Source organism: Aphelocoma coerulescens (genome assembly GCF_041296385.1).
Source record: "Aphelocoma coerulescens isolate FSJ_1873_10779 chromosome Z unlocalized genomic scaffold, UR_Acoe_1.0 ChrZ, whole genome shotgun sequence".
Taxonomy (NCBI): Eukaryota; Metazoa; Chordata; class Aves; order Passeriformes; family Corvidae; genus Aphelocoma; species Aphelocoma coerulescens.
The window spans coordinates 33,687,067-33,708,939 of NW_027184085.1; the positions used below are offsets into that span (position 1 = coordinate 33,687,067).

General features: G+C 41.9%; 3 protein-coding genes across 4 annotated transcripts in view; 1 reads left to right on the top strand and 2 right to left on the bottom strand.

Moving 5' to 3' along the window:
* Window positions 1–4,093, top strand: part of ADAMTSL1 (ADAMTS like 1) — a 437,554-nt gene extending 433,461 nt beyond the window's left edge. For both annotated transcript variants that reach the window (XM_069002429.1, XM_069002428.1), the window contains one exon: window positions 636–4,093. In XM_069002429.1, the coding sequence (XP_068858530.1) occupies window positions 636–742 (107 nt within the window). In that variant the 3' untranslated portion in view covers window positions 743–4,093. The remainder of the gene's footprint in view (window positions 1–635) is intronic.
* A 9,111-nt stretch (window positions 4,094–13,204) lies between these two features.
* On the bottom strand, window positions 13,205–21,451 carry SAXO1 (stabilizer of axonemal microtubules 1). The gene is given in 8 exon segments (XM_069002459.1): window positions 13,205–13,275; window positions 13,278–13,420; window positions 13,422–13,467; window positions 13,470–13,636; window positions 13,638–14,052; window positions 18,876–18,947; window positions 18,950–19,080; window positions 21,390–21,451. Coding segments are annotated over 8 exon segments (1,107 nt in total).
* The window catches only part of HAUS6 (HAUS augmin like complex subunit 6), a 42,962-nt gene continuing 39,236 nt past the window's right edge, over window positions 18,148–21,873 (bottom strand). Inside the window, exon 18 of the mRNA XM_069002431.1 lies at window positions 18,148–19,080. The gene's annotated coding sequence lies outside the window, so the exon portion shown is untranslated. The remainder of the gene's footprint in view (window positions 19,081–21,873) is intronic.

Here is a 21,873-nt window from a genome sequence, read left to right on the forward strand (position 1 = left end):
TAGATGATCTTCAAGGTCCCCTTCCCAAACGATTCCCAGCCCAAACCATTCTATGATTCTATTATTAACTTTCAGCTAATGGTACAGACAGAGAGAAAAACACAAATCAAAACCAGACTTACGAAGGTAGTCCAAATCCAGTCGGTAGGTGGATGATGGGAAATCCCGCAGGAAAGACTGCTTTCTTTCAGATTACAAGCAACAAATTGGGCCTTCCAGGGGACAAGAAAAGTTACTAATTAAAAAAAAAACCAAATTGAATTGACAAAAGAGAACAGATGATGTGCCTGTTTGGAAATTATGCTCTCATCCTCTATCTTGCAAACCAGTTGCTTTGCATTCATTGCAGATGCAGCAGCAGAGCCCACGTGTGCTTGCCTATATTCACACCAGCTCTGATGCTCCCTCTCAGCAGAGACAAAGTGGACTACACAGGTCCAAATTCATGAGTTTGGGGGGCCCTAATGGAAGCTGAAGTGATGAGGGAGATTACAGGTATCAAGCAGGACCTGTGCTGTAAGACCTCCCAACACAAAGGTCCTCCTCTTGGCCACCCAAGGATATATGTTCTCAGGTAAGAAATCCTTTGTTCATAGCTTCATCACCATTTCTTATTCTTGTTTCCCCTTTGGCAGTGGAGTGCAGAGACACCACAAGGTACTGTGAGAAAGTGAAGCAGCTCAAACTCTGCCAGCTCACCCAATTTAAGTCACGTTGCTGTGGGACTTGTGGAAAATCTTGAAGACAGACGAAATGAAAATGGAGGAACAAGGGGATCGCAGCCTTTTCTTCATTGAGGCAAAGGCTTTTGCAGAAAATACAGATGGAATGGAATGATCTTTTTCATTTTATTTATTTATTTCCCTTTTCTTTATAAAAAAAGAACACCTTTTACCAAATAATTGTTGTAAAGGGACTTGACAAGTTTTCCCTTCTATCAGTCTGGGAGACAGAATGCAGAAAAACATGGTCATGAGGGTAGACCACAAAGAGTCAGAGAGACCCATGACAGCAGAAATGGGTATGAGAGGAGTGAGGCTTCCCCTTAATCTGTGTACATGCCTGGGGGATACACCAAGAAATGGGTGAGGAAGAGGACCAGAGTAAAAACCTCGCATCATATTACAGAATCACAGAATCATCAAGGTCAAAAGAGATCTTCAGGGTTATTTAGTCCAACCATTAACAGCACTACCATATCCACCCCTAAAGGATATCTCTGGGTGCCACATCCAGACTCTTCTTGAACACCGTCTTCCAGAGATGGTGATTCCACCATGTCCCTGGGCAACCTAATCCAATGCCTAGCCACTTTTTCAGTGAAGTTTTTTTTTTCTAGTATCTAATCCGAGCCTCCCCTGGCACAACTTGAGGCCATTTTTCTCATCCTTTTGTTTGAAACATGGCAGAAGAGACTCACCCTCACCTCACTACAACCTCCTTTCAGGCAGTTGTAGAGAGCAATGATGTCACCCAAGTCTCCTCTCAGCTAAACAACCCCAGCTGCCCCAGCTGTTCCTTATAGGATGTGTCTTCTAGACCTTTCACCGCTTTTGTAGCCCTTTTCTGGACACGCTCCAGCACCTCAATGTCTTTCCTGTAGCGAGGGGCCCAAAATTGAGCACAGGATTTGAGGTGTGGCCTCACCAGAGCTAACTACAAGTGGAGAATCACCCTCATCGTGCTGACCACACAATTGCTGAGACAGGCCAGGATGCCATTGGCCACCTTGGCCACCTGGGCACAGCTGGCTCATGTTCAGCCAGGTATTGATCAGCACCCTCAAGTCTCTTTCTGCTGAGCAGCTCTCATCTCTCTTAGACTACCTTGAGAACACAAGCACAGGATTTTGCTTTACAAACTTATTTTTTATGTCCCAGACTGGAAACCTTTTTAGTTTCTAAACCACTCTCTCCTTCCCACACCAGGCAAGGAACATCCTTGTGATCTTTGAGGATCTGGCATCTGGCAAAGTTGAACAATGGTCTGTAGCATAAGTGGATCTAAAATACACCTGAAAATGTTTCCAGTTTGAGCTTGTGAGGGAGGATTGAGGATTGAAGGGTTGCCCTCAGCACAGAGGTGAGGTGGAGATGTTAATTATTATCCAGCAAAAGCAGAACAAGTGTGATCTGCTTAACACACTTTAGTACAAACCTGCAAACACTGCTCCCTAGAGACCATAGGCAGAAAAGATAGAAATTGTATGTGGTACACGGGAGACATTTTGCATACTGCATCCTACTAATACTTATTTAGAAAAAAGAGGTATTACTTCCCAAAGTTCTGGTACTTTCAGACCTGGGGTTTTGGAAAAGAACTTGAGGAAGTGGGTTTTTCTATTTTGCTAACACGAAATTCCTCTTTCCTGGCAGCCAAGCCTTTTGGACAAGTAGTAGAAAAGAGCTTTATTCTGTTTTTTCATGATTGTTACTACTCAGTAGAAAAAGAATGGCTTTAAGCATCAGTCCCATAGGACTAATGCAAATAATTTGTAACAAACTTGCTTCTCTCCACAACAAAATAGGTGTTATAGAGCAGCAGATCTTTAAGTCCATGTATAACCCCCCAAAGGTACAGTCTAAAATATGAGACTCAAACATCACACCTACAGCATGATTTTGCATGCAGGCTGTGAGTCTTGCCTCCTGGCCAGCTGCAGTAGATACTGAGCCAGTGAAGCGCTGCATGATTTTGGTTCCTGGGCATTCTCTGCTCTGCTCAGAAAAAAATTAAAATTAGAGGAAATCTGCAAAGAAGAGAGTTTCAGAATTGTGGAGCTTCAAAGGAGAACTACCTGATCTCAGGTTTTGGTTCAAGACCTTTTCTAAATGAAGGGCTTGGTTGTGCCTCTCCTGTAACCCCTGTTGGGGCTAGTGCCTTGTGGTATATTAATGAAATGCTGTTCAAGTTCTGCTATGCTACAGCTTTCATGACATGTGGATTTTTCAGTAAAAATGGGCGTCCACTACTGAGGTTCATGACATTAAACTGTCTCAAACTGGCTTACTTCAAAACACATCTGGCAGTGAATGCTCTTGGTAGAAATGGGTCTTCAAGAAATAAGCATCAGTGTAACTTTTTATTTAAAAAAAAAGAATAATGAGTTTCTGTGTATGTAAATGTATATCTTTTCTGTATATTTATTAGGATTTCTTGTATAAAAAGTGCAATATTAATAATTGTACATTATTTTGTCCAGATAAAACTACTTTGGTTTTTTTTTAATCTCCCCATAATTTTGTTCCTCTAAAATCAACATTAATAGCGTATTTCTTTTAATTTTAATAGCACTTGCATTTAATTGGGGATCTGCTTCACTGTGCACAGAGTGCTTTATAGACTATGACATGAGGGAGGGAGAACATTTTTAACTTGTGAAATGATAGTTATGCATGGAATGAAGGACAATTCCTTAATAACATAATAACAATGATGACGATGACGATGTGATGAATATTTTTGATACATTAGTTAACAAAATTCAGCATGGGGAAGTATTTTCTTTTGTGTGAAAGCAAAATATGTTCAAGCTATCACATGTTTCATTGTGTCTGTGTAACTCTGCAGAGGATGTACACAAAGGATCTGATCTGGGGGGGCCACTGTGTTGTCTCTGCACAGTGTGGATTTAATTTCACATGTCTGTCTTCTGAATTGTGACTTGGCAGCATCTCAGTAAGATAAGGGTTACTGGTTATTTTATGAAATGGTGCTTTCCTTCTCTAAAGAGAAAACAAAACAGCAAACTTGTATATATATAACTTTTTGTACAAGTAATGCAGGTTGCCTATTTAACTACTACTGTCTGACGTGGTTTTTTTTAATCTTAAAAACAAAAGTCAAAGTAGCAAAGCTATTGGAGTTCTCTGTCCTTATTCTGTATCATGATAGCAGCACACACCTGTTACACAAAGTACACATGATGTACCTACCTTGAGGGAAGAGAATGTCTTAATTCCTTTTTAAAAGTCTCCAGCCACTAAGATTTTGCATCCTGTCTTGGAGATATGTTTTAATTCTTCATTTGCCTTGCTTTATTCTTTTTTTCTAATGTCTTGCCCCTATTGCTCTTGCAGAAGTATAAAGCCATCACTGCTGGTCCAAGGACCATGGAAATCAATAAAAGTATACTTCTTTTTTTTCTAAGAAGCAATGCTTCAAGACATAACTTTCCTCAGCAATCTATGGCTTGAAGAAACATCTGTTAATTCAGTCTTTCCTTACAGGTTGTTGCTGCCTTCAGTAATGGAGCTGCCAGCTACCTGAAGCAGCAGGTGTGTATGCAGAAGGAATTGTGGTAATGGTCTGAATTTCGAGAGTAAAGAAGAAAAAAATGAATAAAGCAAAAGCATTTTTTCTTAACAAAGAAAAAAATTGAGTCTTGAAAACTAAGCTGGTTGTTGTTGCTGCCCTTTTCAAACAAAAAATATGTCTCTGCTAAAAGGGAGCAGCAATTTTTCTCAGATTTTTTGACAGTTTCCCTTGTATGATACTCCTGCAGATGTTTTTTAGACACCTCACACAGACAAGCAAGTCAAAGACCAGACTGTTCCAAGCAACAGTACAGAAGGCAATGGGAATTTCGTAATTCATTTTCAGTAAAACAAGTGTAGAAGCTGTTGTGTATGTAAAATGAACAGGTTTGCTTAGGTTCTCAAGAGAATAATTATTCTCTCTTAGGCCTATGGCTTGAGTAACTACTCAAGTCAAAAAGCCTTCTAAACCTTCAAAGCAAGCTTCCAGTTTGGTTCTCCTGACTAATTTTCCTCACAAAGGAAAAACAGTTCTGGAAGAAACATAAGAGTACAGTGCTGAAATGTTCCCCACAAAAGATCTACTCCCAGCCCCTCTTAGGTGACAAAGTAAGCACAAGTGAACTACTCCAGGCATCTGTGTCCATACACATGATCTCAAAAAAACAGAAGCCATAGCCAGAGTTTTCCAAAACAACCTTTAGCTAGAAATCTTTTTCCTGCTCTCTAGCTGCAGTCATATGGACTGCAATTGGAGCTTTTTTTAGTTTTAAGTTAGGATTCTTCTTGCAAACTACCTTATCAAACAAAAGGCTTTACTATCTGTTTGGTGCTCAAACACTGATCATAAATAAATTTGGTTATTCTAGATCAGCATCACCTGATACCTCTATTTGTAGAAGAAGGTGAACCCAAAAGCTTACTCTTTTCCGACTTTTCAGGACCATAAAATTCCTCAGAAGTTTTTAATGGCAGCTTTCAGTGAGTGTCTGATTATTTCAGCTAGTAGTTGAGTAAATAATCTTCATTCATTCAGTTACCTAACTTTTAACAGAGATGCTTGCAAAGTCTTTTTAATGTCAGATTTTCTCCAACCCAGCAGTGTATGCAGATGCTAATGCTACCTATGGCTGTACATATTAGCTACAGACCACAGCTTGGGGATCATCGATTTAACCCTTCCCTTCATCCTCTTCTTTAAAGGTATATATATGTATTTATCAATAGTGTTATGTATTAACTGTCCAGTTTTGTGGAAAGTAAACCAAAAAACCTGTTAAATACTTGAGTCAGCACAAAATTGAAGGAGGGGAAAATGAGATCTCCTTCCTCTACTGATCTTACACATTTCTCACACCAAAAGCATATCAGTTGATCATTATTTCACCTACATTAGTTTTTATCATCTCCAGCCAACATCTCCTCTCCAGTCAGTCAGAATCAAATCTAAACTCTGGCCATATATATAGTCATTTTAATATTTTTTAATATAAATTTTTCACTAAGGCATTTCAGTAATTGCAACCCAAATTATCCTGATTTATAAAGGGAAAAGACCAGCACATCCTTTTCCAACTGAAATACGTATTTCTATTCTCACCTGCTTTTTCACTGAAGTACAATACTTGTTCCCATTCTCAATTTCATGTGTGAAGATATGAGCCCAACAATACATTTTATTCTCCATCTGTCCCTTAGAAAAGTAAATACAGTGCTCGGTCTCATCTTTGCTTCCATTGCCACTGATGAAGACTGAGACTAGAAAGTCCATGACAGCACAGACTCCAGCCCTTCATTTTTGCCAGGACATCCAAAGCCTTGAACATCCTCTACTGACCCATTCAATACCCATTGTGGTGTTTGAGGCAGCGAAGATGAAAGTATGCAAGTGCCTTCACGTACCATCTATCTAGTAGAGGTTTTTTTGGTTTAAAAAAAAAACCAACAAACTGACAAAACAGAGCACAAAGTACCTCATGAAATGTATATAAAACAGATTCAATGGTGTTTCCTCAATGATCTGAATTTGCACACCAGTTCATGTGCATATAGGGAAGGCTTCTTGCAGGGAGATACAAGGTTATCACAGAAAACTAAATTGCTTCTGAACAATAAAAAAAACGATTTAAAAAAATAAGATCAAATAAAATTAATCTGTAAGTACTATTGCTAGTGGGGAAAGCACATACCCTGTCACTGACATGGAAAGCAGCTGACAGCATAAAAGTAGTAAATGAGAGTGTGAAAGTTCAAGTATATGCTGCCAATATCACCATCTGTAACCCCAATCTGATGTGATTCATTCCCACAAAGATCTTGCCTGTGCTTTTTGTTTTGTTTTCAATTGAGGGATTTCACTGGACATGCTTGGCCCTTCATGCATGCCAGCTTCACGCTGGTGCCCACCTCTGGCACTGTGACTTGTGAGTGCTCATTCTTGCACGTGCTTCAAGCACACAGGAACAGGGGACTGCATGGGAGTGCCTTCAGTGCCCCTCTCTGAGCCTGTACCAGTGTGTACCCTGTGCAAGTTACACTGCCTCGGGCTGCTCTGAATCGCACATTCCGATTGTACATAAAGTGTGGCAGCTGGGAAGGACTGATCCAGCACAGCATCACACCCAATTCTCCTTGACACCTCACTGTCCCAGTGATAAAAGGCCAGAACAACTCCTCCCCACCTCTCTTGCCTATATAACTCTACAGATCTCTGCAGATCTTTGACCTTGAGCTAGTTTAATCACTAAATTTAAATACTAAGCTTTTAATTATGTCTTTCCAAGGAGAGGCTTCAGCCTACCATGTTCCTTCCACATTCCCTTCAAAACAGCTCCTCTCTCAGCAAGAGCAGCAGCTCTTGAGCAAGATGAACACCGTGTTTCTAAAGGCCAGATTGCTCTGCACAGGTTGTGGGTGAAGCCACTACAGCATCATCCTTAAGCTCACACAACAAAAGGCAGCCCTGGTACCACAAAATGCTCATCCCTCACCAGAGGCATCATTCTTGTCTCACAGAATGCCTCCACACTTAGCCAGACACAAAAATACCCGGGGTATCAGCCACCAGACCAGGCTAATTTTGGCTAAATTCCTGAGATTTTAGGAGGGCTGCAGCACAGCAGACAGGACTGCATCAGCTGAGGCCTCTGCTGAACAGAGCCTGAGCAGGAGACTCCTCTCTGCAAGCAGAGCAAGTTTGGGCTGCACTTCTCTATCCTTCCTGCTAACACACTGTTTACCTCTCAGGAGAGTAAAAAAAAGGGAAAAACAATGTTTTCTAAGCCTTTAAAGCCTCTGCAAAGAAAGTTTTTATATTTGTGTAGCTGTAAATAAAAGAATGCTGTTTTATGCAGCCAAAAGGGAAAGGGACACCAGAGGATTGCACTCTGGTTGCATATAAATACTCTTTTTTGGCAGGATGTGAACAATTTCATAGTAAGCATGTAGTTATCCATACATGCTTAGGATGACTTGGGCATGAGAAACCACTCACTACTACTACTACTACTACTACTACTACTACTACTACTACTACTACTACTACTACTACTACTACTACTACTACTGGTACACTCTTTAGTATTATAAAGTAGTCTTCTGCTTCAAGATCTTGCATAGCTTGTATACAAACTCCTAGGGGCAGTGGGAAAGCACAATAATGAACCAGAAGGATCACACCAGGCAGGCCATGAACAGCTTGCTCTCCAAGTGAGGAGCCAGGATGGGTTTCTCTTCTCTTAGGGAAGTGCTTAATGGTTGGACTGATGAATAGTTTATTTTGGGCTATATGCAGACTTCTCCCCCCCCCCCCCCCCCCCCCTTTTTTTACATGCTGGTTGGGTTGGGTTTTTTCTAAGCATAAATTATTGGTTTGAATAAATGGCCAATAATGTTGGTGAATGCTTGTTAAAACACTTTGCCTTCCGAAACACTCATGGAGTCAGTTTTCAAGTAATAGCATACAACCTAGTGATTTTATTACCAAAAAAAGAAAAATTTCACTGTTAACCCACAACATACAAACAACAGAAAATCAAATCCAGCTGTGCAGGGAGGATCTCATGGGCTTTTTTTTTTTTTTTTTTTTTTTTTTTTTTTTAAAGCAGAGAGCAAAGCAGAGCTTTGCCTGCTTGCCCAGCAAAGTAGTATGCTTGAGCCTGTGTAATGGTGTTTGGCAGTGCCACATGAGCCCTCTCACCAGTCTGGGGACAGTTCACACCAGCAAGCACAGATCTAGTGAGCTTGTGGAAACAGGGAACAGAGAGATGAACACAGCACTGCCTTTATTAGAGCTACTCTATTCCTTCTCTTGTGAATGCAGCTAAAAACCTCTGTGGGACAGACTGCAGATAAAGTGAAAGTCAGATTGCCACAAAACAGTATTTCCCCAAAACACAAGCAGAGGGGCACAGGTCATCAAACCACTGCTTCCAAAGTGGGAAGAAGTCAGAGAGACACTACTACAGAAGGGAGAAGAGTGGTTTATAGAGGGGTGAGGCAAAAGTAAACTCTGTTCAGAAAATTCATTATGGAAGTTTCCCATCCCAGTGAACTCAGTTCTCTGCCCAAATGCCTCTTTCCAACTGAAATAACACAGATCCCTCAGGGAGATCCTATCTGTGCCTCAGGAAAGACCTTTTTCTGTCTTCCAAAGAAGAGGTTTTCTTTTTCACACATTAAATTCAGCTGCTTTCTGTCTCCTGAATACCATGCCCAGGATCTATATTGCTTCCCTCCATGATATGAACACATTCAGTTTTGCTGAAGCATACCACTTATCTTTCAACGCTTCCTTCATAGTCCTCAAACACTTGAGGTGCTGACAATTTACTCTCCTTAGTAATCTACAGTGTTGGGTGAAGCCCTTTTTAGAATTTGTGATGGTAAAGTTTTCCCTAATTTGCTGCTGGTTCATATTTCTAGGCCATAAGCATATAATTTACCGATTTTTTGACTTCTCCCCTATTGCCAACTGCAAACCTTCTCCAGATGAAATGCCTCCTGCAGATGTAAGGCAGTGGGGTTGGCAGTCCTTGTAGACACAGGTGGTTGAAAGGCTGATATAATACAAGTCAAAACTGAACTGATTAGTTATCTCCCCCATTAGAGGTAACTTTCTTCTGGGGTTGTTTCATTTTGTTTCCCACTGAGAAGAGACAAATTAAGTAATTTTGCTCATCCTTTTTCCCAGTGAGGAACTGCAGTACTGCTGTACCCCTGCTAAGAAAACATTCATAGCCTTCTATTAACCTGCTACCCTTCTAAAATTTAGTTTGCATATGTCCCCTTAATTCAGCTTTTGTGCTTAAGACTTGCTGAACAGATTGTGCTTTGCCTGGAGATCGGTAGTGCTGGTGAGTACACCTCTTGTGTGTTTTCAGGGATGCAGGTAGACGCTATCCCTCCAAACAGCCTCTGCAGTGTACATGCATTAGACTGTTGTGTGCACAGGTGACATTTGTCATTGGCAGTGGTCACAGTGGTCAGTACCAGAGTAGTTACCAGCTTTGACAGTGACTTCTTCATCCATTATTGCTTATCAAAATCCTCCGTGTTCTTTTTTGCATGCTTCACAGTACAACTGCCCTGGATGCCTTTCTCAACTCTGCAAAGGACAAAGTCTCTTTGTTTCATCCTTTCATTTTGGTTTTTGAAACACTTTTTGATAGTAGCCTTTGTACTTCAGCCAATTTTTAGGTATTGATGCCATTATCCATTCTTAAGAAGTTGGATGTTGATTACAGCTATTTCCTTCTTTCCACCCATTTGTTCACTGAGTGAGAGGTGTTGTCTTGTGCTGCATCATGAATGCAAGGTCACAGAATCACAGAATCACAGAATGGGTCAGGTTGGAAGGAACCACAGGGGGTCATCTGGTCCAACCTCCCTGTTCAAGCAGGCTCATCCCAGAGCAGATGGCACAGGATTGTGTCCAGACAGTTCTTGAAGTTCTCCCAGTGAGGGAGGCTCTACAACCTCTCTGTTCCAGTGCTTGGTCAGCTGCACAGTAAAGAATTTCCTCCTCATGTTCAGGTGGAACTTCCTGTGCATCAGTCTGTGCCCGTTGCCTTTCGTGCTATTGCTCGGCACCACCGAGCCGAGCCTGGATCCATCCACTGACACCCTCCCTCCCTTCAGACAATCACAGACACTGATGAGGTCCCCTCTCAGCCATCTCTGCTCAACGCTGAACAGGCCCAGCTCCCCCAGCCTTTTCTCCTAAGAGAGATGCTCCAGCCCCTTCATCATCTTTGTCACTCTCTGCTGGACCTGCTCCAGCAGGTCTGTGTCTCTCTTGTGCTGAGGAGCCCAGAACTGGACACAGCACTGCAGATGTGCCTCACCAGGGCTGAGTACAGGGGCAGCATCACCTCCCTTGTCCTGCTGGGAGGTGATGCTCTGGCAATGCTCTGGCAATGCTCTTCCTAATGCACCCCAGGACACCACTGGCCTTCTTGGCAAACAGGGTCAAGGTTTCAGTCAGACAGCATTAATATTATTACCAAAAAGAGGGACAATGGGAAAACATGCAGCTGTAGGAGGAGAAAATGTGAAACTACAGCAGCCCAAGCTTTCATCAGCCTTAATTCCTGTGGAACTACATCTTTAGTCACAAAAGGGAACTCACTTTGTTCTTTGGTGCTATCATATATTGGTTTTAATAAGTTTTTAACACATAGAGACAGAAAAAAAAAAAAAACAAGCCTGTGTCTCATGCTCTGAGAGTGTTGGATTTAAACCAGTCATGTCTGCTTGATGCTGGTGTGAGCGGGTCCACTGCATAGAAAATCAAGATTCCTGTTGGCAATGTTCAAAACCCAGCAATTATTAGTGCTAACTGGCATACTGCATTGCTATTGAGCTTGATAAGACAAACTTCTACCCAGCAAAACAGATCCACACAAACCTGTGATAAATTTACACAGTAGACTCTCCTTGCTCTGCATTCCCTGCCAGTCTCATATCAAAGAGTTGAAAGAACACTCTTTCTTTAAGCATAAGACAGCTCTTATGCATAAAAGAACAATCTTTTCTGCAGTCACAAGCCTCAGCTGTTTTTTTCAAATAAATTCTATTTCAGAATTGGCAGAATTACAGGTTGATAAATAAAACCAGGAAAACAACTGGATAAAAAGAGATGGGGAAGAAAAAGTATTTTCCTGTAGAAATTCAATATTAAAGAAATGAAGATTCAAGAAGGCTGGCTGATAAAATAGGAGGAGCCGAAAACAAAATTCTAAATATACTCTAGGGTCAATACCTCACCACAGGTGAGGGAATATTTTACAGATTGTTGAATTTCTGAAATCTGTGTGAAGTCATCAATGACTGCACAGTTTGGCCCTTTTGTACAGTGTGATCTGTAGAGATTTGCCTAGTTGTTCCCGCTGCAATGAACATAATTTTTCATTGAACTAGGACAATGTGTTTAGAAAAGGCCTCTAGGACAGATTCAAGGACTTCAAGTGAAGCAGAACCACTGTGCCCCTAGGGTATTGTTCCAGTGGCTTCCCACCCTCAGGGTTAAGCATTCATGTTTTCAGATGGAATGTGTTTGGCTTTAACTTGTAAGCACTTAGGAAAAATTTCTATCCCAACAGGTTTCAAAGCTTTTCCAAAGTTTTAAAATACAAATTTATACAAAAAATTGTCTTCCTCTTTTAATGCTGCTTTGATGGTCAGACACAAGCCTTTCACAGAATAATAGAATTAAATATAATTACAATACCCTGAGTTGGAAGGGACATGCAAGAATCATCAAGCCTGCAACAGCTTTAGCTAGCACTTGAGCTAAATACTCAGGAAACAGCCAGACCTGCCAGGAGTAATGGAGAGGAGGATTTAGGAAAGTAGAATGTGCTTAAGAAGTCAGAAAGTTTCATAGTGCTAACAGAACGCTCATAAGCCTACAGAAAGCACTTCGGACAAAGAAATGCACAGTTCTGGTCAGAAGCTTAACACTGGCCTTATTCAAAAGATGATAAACTCTAGCTGCTGGCTGAACTGTAGCAACATGTGACAATTTCAACTCTTTGATGTTGCTGTTTTGTTAGAGTGGGGATACTGTAACACGCATATATCAAACCAGGAGTTCCGTGGAAAGGAAATATCTATGGACTGATTCTTGGTAGATGTTTCAGAGAGATGTTTATTTCTCCAGCCCCATGGCCGGGGCTCTGCCGAGGAACTGCTACAGTCACGGACCCGAGGGTCCTTGCCCAGGCAGGGGAACACAAAACAACCCATGGGGAACGAGGCTGAGCAGGGGCAGGGAAACCCTGTGCCTCCCCCAGGGCCCCTCTCCCAGGGCTACATGGCGGGGGGGAGACCCCAACACTGGTACCTATCCAGAACCCTGAAGTGAAGATCATTTACTGAAAAACTGCTCTTGCAAGGTGTCAGCCTAGGGTGATATCTTTGGCACAAAAACCTCCCATCTGATAGCCTAGTTCTGGGCAGCGCAGTGACACAATTTACAAAGGTGAAATATTCAATAATATTTATCCAGTAATTGTAGTTTTTGTATGTGTCTTTGATGGGAATACTGGAAAAGGCTGGATCTCAGACTTTGTTATCCAGCAATGACTTTTAAACATGACTTCACATCATATAATTCACCTGTTCTACCTCTGTTTTTACAGACACAGACACGGCTGAACCCCCTTTACACCAATAACAACATTTATTACTAAGAGATCTCTCCATTACTGTCTCAGGAGAAGGAAACTCTCAATTTATAAGCAAGAGTTAGGTGGGAAAAACTAAAAAAAATACAGAGAAACAAAGATCAATATGTCTTTTCCCTGGATTTTATCTTTTTCATTTGTTCAAATTAACCAGAAAAAGTCAGTGCCAGGGAATTTACTTTAAGAGTTCTCCAAATATGAAACCAGCAACTGGTTTAAAAGAAGAGTACAAACAAAATCAACCTGTCAACATCAGTTTTCTCAAAGGTGTAACTGGGGTGGGTCTTTGTAAGGGGCCTGGCATCTAAAAATGCCCTTTGGTGTGTAGCTGCAGTGTAGGTTGTTTTAGCATCCAGGAGAGTGTGATGCTTTGGGCCTGACCAGACAGGTTTATATGTTTTCATAACTGTGAGTGAATGAGGCACATGATGGGTTGGAAACATAGTCAAGAAATCTATTGGTTTTGCTGGGAAAGTCTGGAGCATGAGGTTTTAGTCTATTGCATAGCCAAGGCTTATAGTCTTATAGCTATTAAATGGCTCAGTGATTTTATTAAGAGGGGCCAAAGATTGACACATCTTGGCTGGCTTGCCGTTTGGGTGCTTCCAGTGTGTCCAGGTAGTGGTGTGAAGGTCCATTTTCTCCAGAGGAGGAAGATCTACATCAGGTTTTCTGGTGAATACAGGAGGCTGCTTTGTATTTTTCCTGAAATTCTGTTGTAGTAGAGAAAAGGAAGATGGGGACCAGCTTTGTCTGGTATGGTGTTGCAAGCTTGGTTGGCTGACCAGCCCACCCCTGGTAAGAAAATCTGTGTGTAGTGAGGCCATCAAATGAGACATAATTGACCTTGTATTTCTGAATTTTATGGACATAATGTTCCACCAGAGGAGGTGGCACGTAATTCACTTTGTAATTGGTTATGTACTCAAAGGGAGCCTTGCTTTTCTGGACCAGATTCAGAGGTTTTCAGCTTTGAGTGGCAACCAGTCCCCTGTAGAAAGAGTCATTCTGGACAAAGGTTCTGTGGTAAAATTTTTCTTTTGATGGGTGAAACCTAATGTTTGGTCTGTTCTGCTCTGTCTTTGGTTCATTCTGTAACACACAGTCATATGAAATGAAAAAGGAATCATATTGAAATTCTCAACTGAAATTCTTTGATGAGTTTAGCCATATATCATATTATTACATTCTCTACTTTGATAAATAGTTGTTTATGATTTAATATTTGACAAATCTTATTCGAAGAGCAGCAGTAGAATATACTATAGACTAGTGTGTTAAGCCCTGGAAATGCTCTGCATCTACACAGAAAATTGAATCAAACAGGCCTGCACCTACTCATACCTACAGAGATGGTGAAACACCATGAGGAAAGATTAAATAATATTCTCAGTCTTGCAGAGACATTTTCTGCAGGTAACTGAGCGGGTGCTCAGTCAGCTAGGAATCATGGAAGTGTAGCATCAAGGCAATGACTTTGACCTACTTCAAACACTTTCCTGCTGCTGGGCTGTGGCTGGCTCCAAGCACAGAGTGTGCCTATGTGTGCAGAAGGCTGTTCAGGTGTCTTACACAGCATCTCTAGGAAAAGGAGAACCAGATGTCCGCTATTCCACTCTAAAGGCTAAGCTGCAGAGCTGCCCTTCCTCTTTTTACCTTCTCACTTGGCCTGGTGACTGACCTGATTCCTCAGCCGCACAGCTGTGATGCTGCCTCGGGTTTGCCTCTTTCAGAGGCTTGCAGCTCATCTTGGTGTTAGCAAGCTGTGCTGTGTGGCATCTCCTTGGCCCTTGGCTTTGCTCTCCATGGTACTGCTGTCAGAACAAGCAAAAACTGAGAAAGAACTTGCAACTCTATCCCAATTCTTCCTTACTAGAAAAACTCTGCTGGGATTTGCAGAACAAGTCTGCACTAATGTGAAGCATTGAATTATATTGCAGAAATGGCCGGTATTCCAGAAATCTTGCTATCCAAATCTATGACTAAGAAAACACTTTAGATGGTATTTTAGGGACATTCATATGTTCCTTCCTTGACAGGATATCGGGGAAATAAATGAGGCCCTGTAATCTGAAAAGATTTGTGCTGTCATACTAGGAATTCACTGCAAATCTGCCTAACCCTCTGACCAGTGCTGCAGCCAGATAGACCACAGTTTTTTCCCCTTACTAGTAATTTTGTGCAACTTTCCCTAGACACCATTATGGTTACTGGTAGGCAGTTGAAATGAAACAGTCTTGGAGCTAATCCAAGGGGTGTTTTTTGTTTTCTTTTTTTAATTTTCCCTCCTTCCAAACCACACTAAGAGTCATGAGGCAAATTAGCTTCCAGCTGACTCTGCACAGGAAGAGAGTATAGATGTCAAAGTACTATAGAGTAAATGATGCAATTAGGATATTTGTATTAGGATATTTGAACTCTTCAATCCAATCGGAGTTTGGCACTCCTCTTTCCCTTGGCAAGCAGGAGATGTCCAGGCACCACCTCACTGGTGAGATGCTGACCTTGTGCCCATGCCTAGGGTACATCATTCTCCTTGAAAAACAGTGCAAGAGGGTGAACCATGACCATATACAGGTGTGTTTTTACAGGAAATGCATTAATAAAGTGTTCAAAAGTGAGAAGCTAATGAGATTCAGACCACCTCTAAGAAAAGGTTTGTTCAGAGATATCACATTTCAGCCGCCAACCAAAAGTTACCAAAAAACTTTTCAGGTTCTCCCATCATCTTTGCTGGAGAACAGTCTGTGCATTTTGGATGTAACCATAGCTCTTGTAAAATATTCAAAATATGATAAGCAAGTCCATCTGTCTTCAATTTTTAAAATTTATAAGCTGTACACGTTTGGAGACCTCATAGGCATTATGAATTTATTTTACTTAGTGTAAGCCAGCAGTGCTACTATTCCTTCAAAATATGTTATAGTTCTATTGTAACTCTAATTCTTAACCATAGATATTAATAGTTTCCCCTGTAGCACAATCTTGAAAACATTAGGAGGGAATGCAGGATATGAACCATATGTTGTTGGAGGGTTAGGCACATCTCCCTATAACCAAGCAAAACTGAATTGAAATTAGGTCACATGTCTGGAGATAGACAGAAACAGCTACATGTGTAGCCTGGAGGAGATGAGAATTTTGAAACTTTAAGTTGCAAAGCCATCTGACATGAACTGTGACAAGCAGTAGCATCAATTTAACCCTACAGTGTCATTTGGGATATGGTGTGTTCAGTGGGAAAGAATACAACAATACAGTAGGAAAGGTAACTTAATACCAAGGCAGCACTATTTTATTCCAGTTATGATAATTAATTTAATACAATGTTCCAAAATTTCACACTTGAGTAGGTGTGCTGGTTTTGGTTGAGGTGGAGTTGACCTCCTTCACAGTGGCTGGTGTAGGGCTGTGTATTGGATTTGTCCTGAGCACAGAGCTGATAATACAGATATATTTTTGTTATTGCTGGGAGGGCTTACACAGAGCCAAGGACTTTTCTGCTCTTTGTGCTCCAGTCTGGTGAGGAAGCTGGGAGTGCTTGGCAGGCTGGGGGGCGATGAAGCCAGGACAGGTGACCCAAACTGACCAAAGGAACATTCCAGACCACATGGCGTCATGATCAGTACATAAAGTGAGGGGGAAGGAGGATGTGGACAGGCATTTGGAGTGAGGATGTTTGTCTTCCCAAGTCACCCTTTCCTGTGATGGGACCCTGCTGTCCTGGAGATGGCTGAACACCTGCCTGCCCATGGGAAGAAGTGAATTAATTCCTTGTTTTGCCTAGCTTGTGCACATGGCTTTTGCTTTCCCTGTTAAACTGTCTTTATCTCAACCCATGGATTTTCCAGCTTTTACCCTTCTGATTCTCTCCCTGATCCTGCTGGTGGGGGAGTGAGCGAGCGGCTGCGTGGGGCTTGGCTGCTGGCTGGGGTGAAACCACGACAGTAGGGATCAGTGAAAGTAGCAATGCTTAGAGAATAGTGCAATTAAAAGTTGTATTTTTTGTTGAACCTGGGCCTTTAAGAGAATTCATTCAGTATTCATTCAGCAACTCGATCTTTGAGGTGGCTTGGACAAAGATTTCCATTTGCAGTGTTTGGAAAAATACTGTAAATTATAAACAAATGTGGCTGTGATACTTTTTATTAGAGTTCTGGAGTTACACTTAAGGTGCTGACCTAAAAACTGACAAAAGACAAAAATATACATATGTTCCAGATACAGAGAAGTTAAGGATATCTACACACAGAAGGACAGATCCCCCACTTCCACATAGCAGCCTTTTTTTATTGGTTTTACTGAAGCTATTCCAATGAATACCATCTGGTGACATTTCCTATGCAAAAAAAAAGCGTTCAAAATTGTGTAGATATGGACATTTTACACCTCTGGCTCATAGTCTTCATAACTCAAGTCATTCTAAATGGACAGAATTTCCTGTGTATTTGATGTTAAAACTGCAGTTTATGCTGTTGCAAACATGCACCTGCAAACATGCAGCAGTTAGAATAAAGTATAACTTTCAGTTGTTTCAGCCAGGTAATTTTAATGATGCATTCACATGCCTTTTATTTCCCAATTTCTTTTATCATTTTGACTTCCAAGAAAAAAACTGTGTACATTGGGACAAATCTGTAATAATAAGCAGTAGTCATAAACTGTTACATTTGCACAGCATAATGAAATAAAATACAGAAATACACAAAAACTATCTGTCTATCCATGTTAGCAAGCTGAAAGGTAAGCAAAGGGGAGGTAAAATCCTCTGACTTTCTACTTATGACTTACTACCAAAACTAACAGGGTTGTCTTAACTGTGTAAGGGAAAGTTTCCTCCCAGTTCTCATGGAAGAGAATTTGTGCTGCTGACAAAGAACAAAGCTCCCACAAAGACAAGCCACCAAGTTACTGCAGCTGAGGAACAAGGACACAGATGCACAGTTCACCCATTTCACCAGCAGGAGAGCTGGAGTGCATTGTGTGTCCGTATTTCCTGTACACATCTCTTGTATATTCACGAAATAACTCTGCAGCAAACAGAGATAGAGTCTCTGTTATGGTGGCTAAGTCCACTTTACACCCCCCAAGTTGCCCTAAAAGTGGTCTCTCCTTACAACACTGTGCTAGAAAGTTCTCCCTTTGTCTAGATTCTGCTGGTCACTGGCCCTCTCCCCCTCCCATCCCTTTTCACACTGGTCCCTGTTATGCCCTCAACCTTGCCTCTGCCCCTAGCCCTCAGACTATTGGTTTTGGATGCTCTGCCCGCCCTTGGGAGTTTTTGGGACAAAACAGGTGCGGGCTGTCAGTTTGGTGTTCTTGCCTCTGTTCCCTTGGGGGCGTTGCCATTAAACACCTCGGAATTGCAGGCAGAGAGCCCCTCTCGCCTCTCTGTCTCTGGTTCATGCACAGACTGTGTGTGAGCGGCTGTTCACAACCACCTGCGAAGGTGAGATCGAGCGCACGCGTGGGCGCTGGCAGAGCGCCGCCTGAGCGGGCCACGAGGGACCCTGTAGGGACAAACGCACCATCGATCCACCGAAGCCCTCACTTCTTTGAGTCTCATCGTTCATGAACAGCTCAGACCTAGCAAATTCTATATATTTTAGATGTGTCCCATCCACTGCAGCTATGCAGTATACCAGGAATATGTTCAGTACATCTGCTGTTGCATCAACATACAGGAATTCCCATGGCCCTGCTTCTACCTAGGATTCCTGTTAGATAGGGAAAGGAGGTGAACTCAGGGAAATCCCAATGCTACCATTAATGCAGGGCTGTATTACCAACTACCTATTTCTGTGTCTATGGTTCCCACAGTTTGTTAGCATACATATGCAGAAGGAATAAAAAATGCATGCTGTTTTGATCTGTCTTCTTAAAAAATGAAGTTACCTGTGAAGTCCTGAACAAAGCTGCAAGGGCAGTTTACCTTTGTAAGTGGTTCTTATATCCATCTTGGTGCTGGGAATATGTCTGCTCATCCTCCAGGAGAGGCATGGGATATTTGAGACATAGTGTAGGAGTTATGATCATGTCTGTAAGTGGAGGTCAAATCCATATTCTCACATTTCTTTTTATGCTTTTAAGATGGTTTAGGTTTCTGCGGCAACACTTCATGAGCTATGTAATCTCTCCTGTGAAGAATAATCTCATTACCTTTTTCTTCCAGAAAAAAATATGTTCCTTTTTCTGGACACACAAAGAAATGATACTTTCCCTTATCTCCACAAGCTAAGAAAGCTGGGATATGATACGAGCAGTTAGTGAAACACACAAACCTTTTGCATTTGAAAACATGGGCTCTGCAAAAGGGACAGAGGCAGCTCTTGATAACCCCAGTCAGGCCAGATTTCCCCATCTTTCCACCCAGCAAGGGTAATGGCTTTACATAAATCTATCTCTGTTCTACAGTGGAGTTACACCAGAAGACATAACTCCTTTTAAAGGGCAATAATTACAGCAGTGTGTGTGGGACACATATGAGAGAGGCAACAAGAGACTTCCCAGACAACACGCTGGACACCAGCTCAGCCCAGGCTGGGGAGATAACACTAGAAAAGTTTTACAGCAAAACACCCATTGGCCAAAGAAACATCAGCATGGTGAGACAGTCAGCTTTTTCTCAGCTACTGCTTTAAAAGAGCTACTTAAGATACTGAGGTAGTGTTGCTTAACTCTAGGACAACATTGCAGAACCACAAGAAGATGGAGAAGAAAACAACTTTACTATCCAACATTCAGCAGCCTGAACCTATTTCACTGCCCAAATCCTTTGGTATGGGGCAGAGAGTTTGCTGCCTGGCATGAGCATATCAGTCTCTTACATCAGAAGTACTTCTCCACTGGTGTGCAGATCTGTTTAGGCCATTGGCAGCCAGCCAGGAGAAACAGTCACTACAGGAGTAATTCTAGTATTAATATTGCTCTTTGCTTCTGGAGTGATGCTGAGTGGGCAAGAGCCTGAGCCTCTGAATACACTGTATTAGTTACATATTTTAGCAAAATATACAAGGTTCTCAAAAGTCTGTGTAGAGCAGAAGAAAAGAGAATTCACATTGCAAAGTATTAGGTATAGTGGTAAAAACAGAAATGCAGAAGTAAACAAAAAACATCAAGTGGTGCTTATGTAGATGTCACACACGTTCCACCTCCTTAGCATACTTTTCTCAGCAACTTAAAGCCAATGTATTTTTTCAAGAGGCATCAAGAAAAGATGAGCTGGAACACAACAGAATCTCAGCATCCTAGCAGCAGGGAGAACCCAGTAACAGAGAGGGTGTTTTCTAAGCCAGTCACTGCAGTTCCATGTTTGAAACAGTCAATATGTACCAGAACCAAGTAACAGATCACAGGTAGGCAATACTTTACGAGCATGATCAAGTGTTTTGTGGCAGTGGGAGAACATTTACTGTTCTGACAATTGGAATATGACAGAACGTGCAGCAGAGATTACAGAGGAGAGATTGATCTGCTGATAAATCAGTGGCAACCTGTATCTAGGACACCATTAAAAATGATGCAACGTGCCTGCAAACTCCCAGATTTTATCCAGGGGTCTTGAAGTCACAATATTCAGCAAAATGTTACTTAGCAAAATGTTACTAGAGAAGGTTGGTGACAAATCAGTGTTTGCTGGTCACACAGTCCCTGCATTTATTCTCGTAGAATCCATCAATTAATTCTCTCTGTGTTTAGCCACACAGATCCAGAGTTTTTAGCAGCCTTCTGATAGGTTGAGGGCATTTTTTTTGTTAGGCCTTGGTACTTAACATGCTGGGTGTGTTTTCTTACCAGTGCTACCCAGAGGACAGCAAGACTTTCAATCCTTTCAGTGGCTAAGAGTTCCTGCTCTGTGTTTTTGATTCTTACAATGGTAGACAAGGTTTATGTATTTCACAGTGTTCAAGCTCTGAAGAAACAACTGTAAGTATTTTCTGTGCTTTCTTACTAGTCTGGGGTTTTTTCAGAGGTTGTACAAAATCCAGGGTTAAGAGTTACTGCAGAAATCACTAGCCTTGTCTGAGCAAGAATAGTTTTGTTGATTGAATAGGAAATTCCTAAGGATTCCTTGACAGACCCTGCATGACAACTGCCCCTCCTTGCCTGCCTTAAGAAGACACCAGTGAGTCCACAATTTAGTTCCAGGCAGACACAAAGCTGTCTGGCTGCTTTGGCTCGTGCTGGAAATGGAAGGCGTATGTAGAACTGCAGGCTGATTTTTGATACGCTCAGATCCTTTCATTTCTTTCTGAAAAACTTTCATGAAAACAGAGACATCCAAAATGTGAGTAGGTTGAGCATTTCAGACTTAATCAGCAACATTTGTGATTTAAATCAACAATAAAAAGGTATAAGTAGAGGAAGGAGTTGGTAGAGTTCCATGTCAGGATGGATACTGCAAGAGCTGGAAGAAGTCCTCACTAAGCCACTCTCCATCATTTACCAGCCATCTTGGCTAACGAAGAAGGTCCCAAAAGACTGGAGGTTAGCAAATATGACCCCCATCTACAAGACAGGCTGGAAGGAGGATCCAGGGAAGGCCTATGGGCCTATGGGCCTGCTAGTCTGACTTTGGTGTCAGGGGAGGTCATGAAGCAGATCATCTGGAGTGTCATGATAAGGCAAGTGGGAGACAACCAGGAGATAAAGCCCAGTCAGCATGGCTTTGTGAAAGGCAGGTCCCAGGTACTTGACCAATCTGATTGTTTTCTTTGACAAGGTGACCTGGTTAGTAGATGAAGGAAAGGCTGTGGATGTGTCTACCTGGACTTTAGTAAAGCCTTTGATGCCATCTCCCAAAGCCTTCTCCTGGAGAAACTGGATGGTCCTCACTTGGACAGGTGCACTCTTTCCTGGGTAAAGAACTGCTTGGATGGCTGGGTCCCGAGAGTGTTGGTGAATGGAGTTAGATCCGTCTGGGGGCCAGT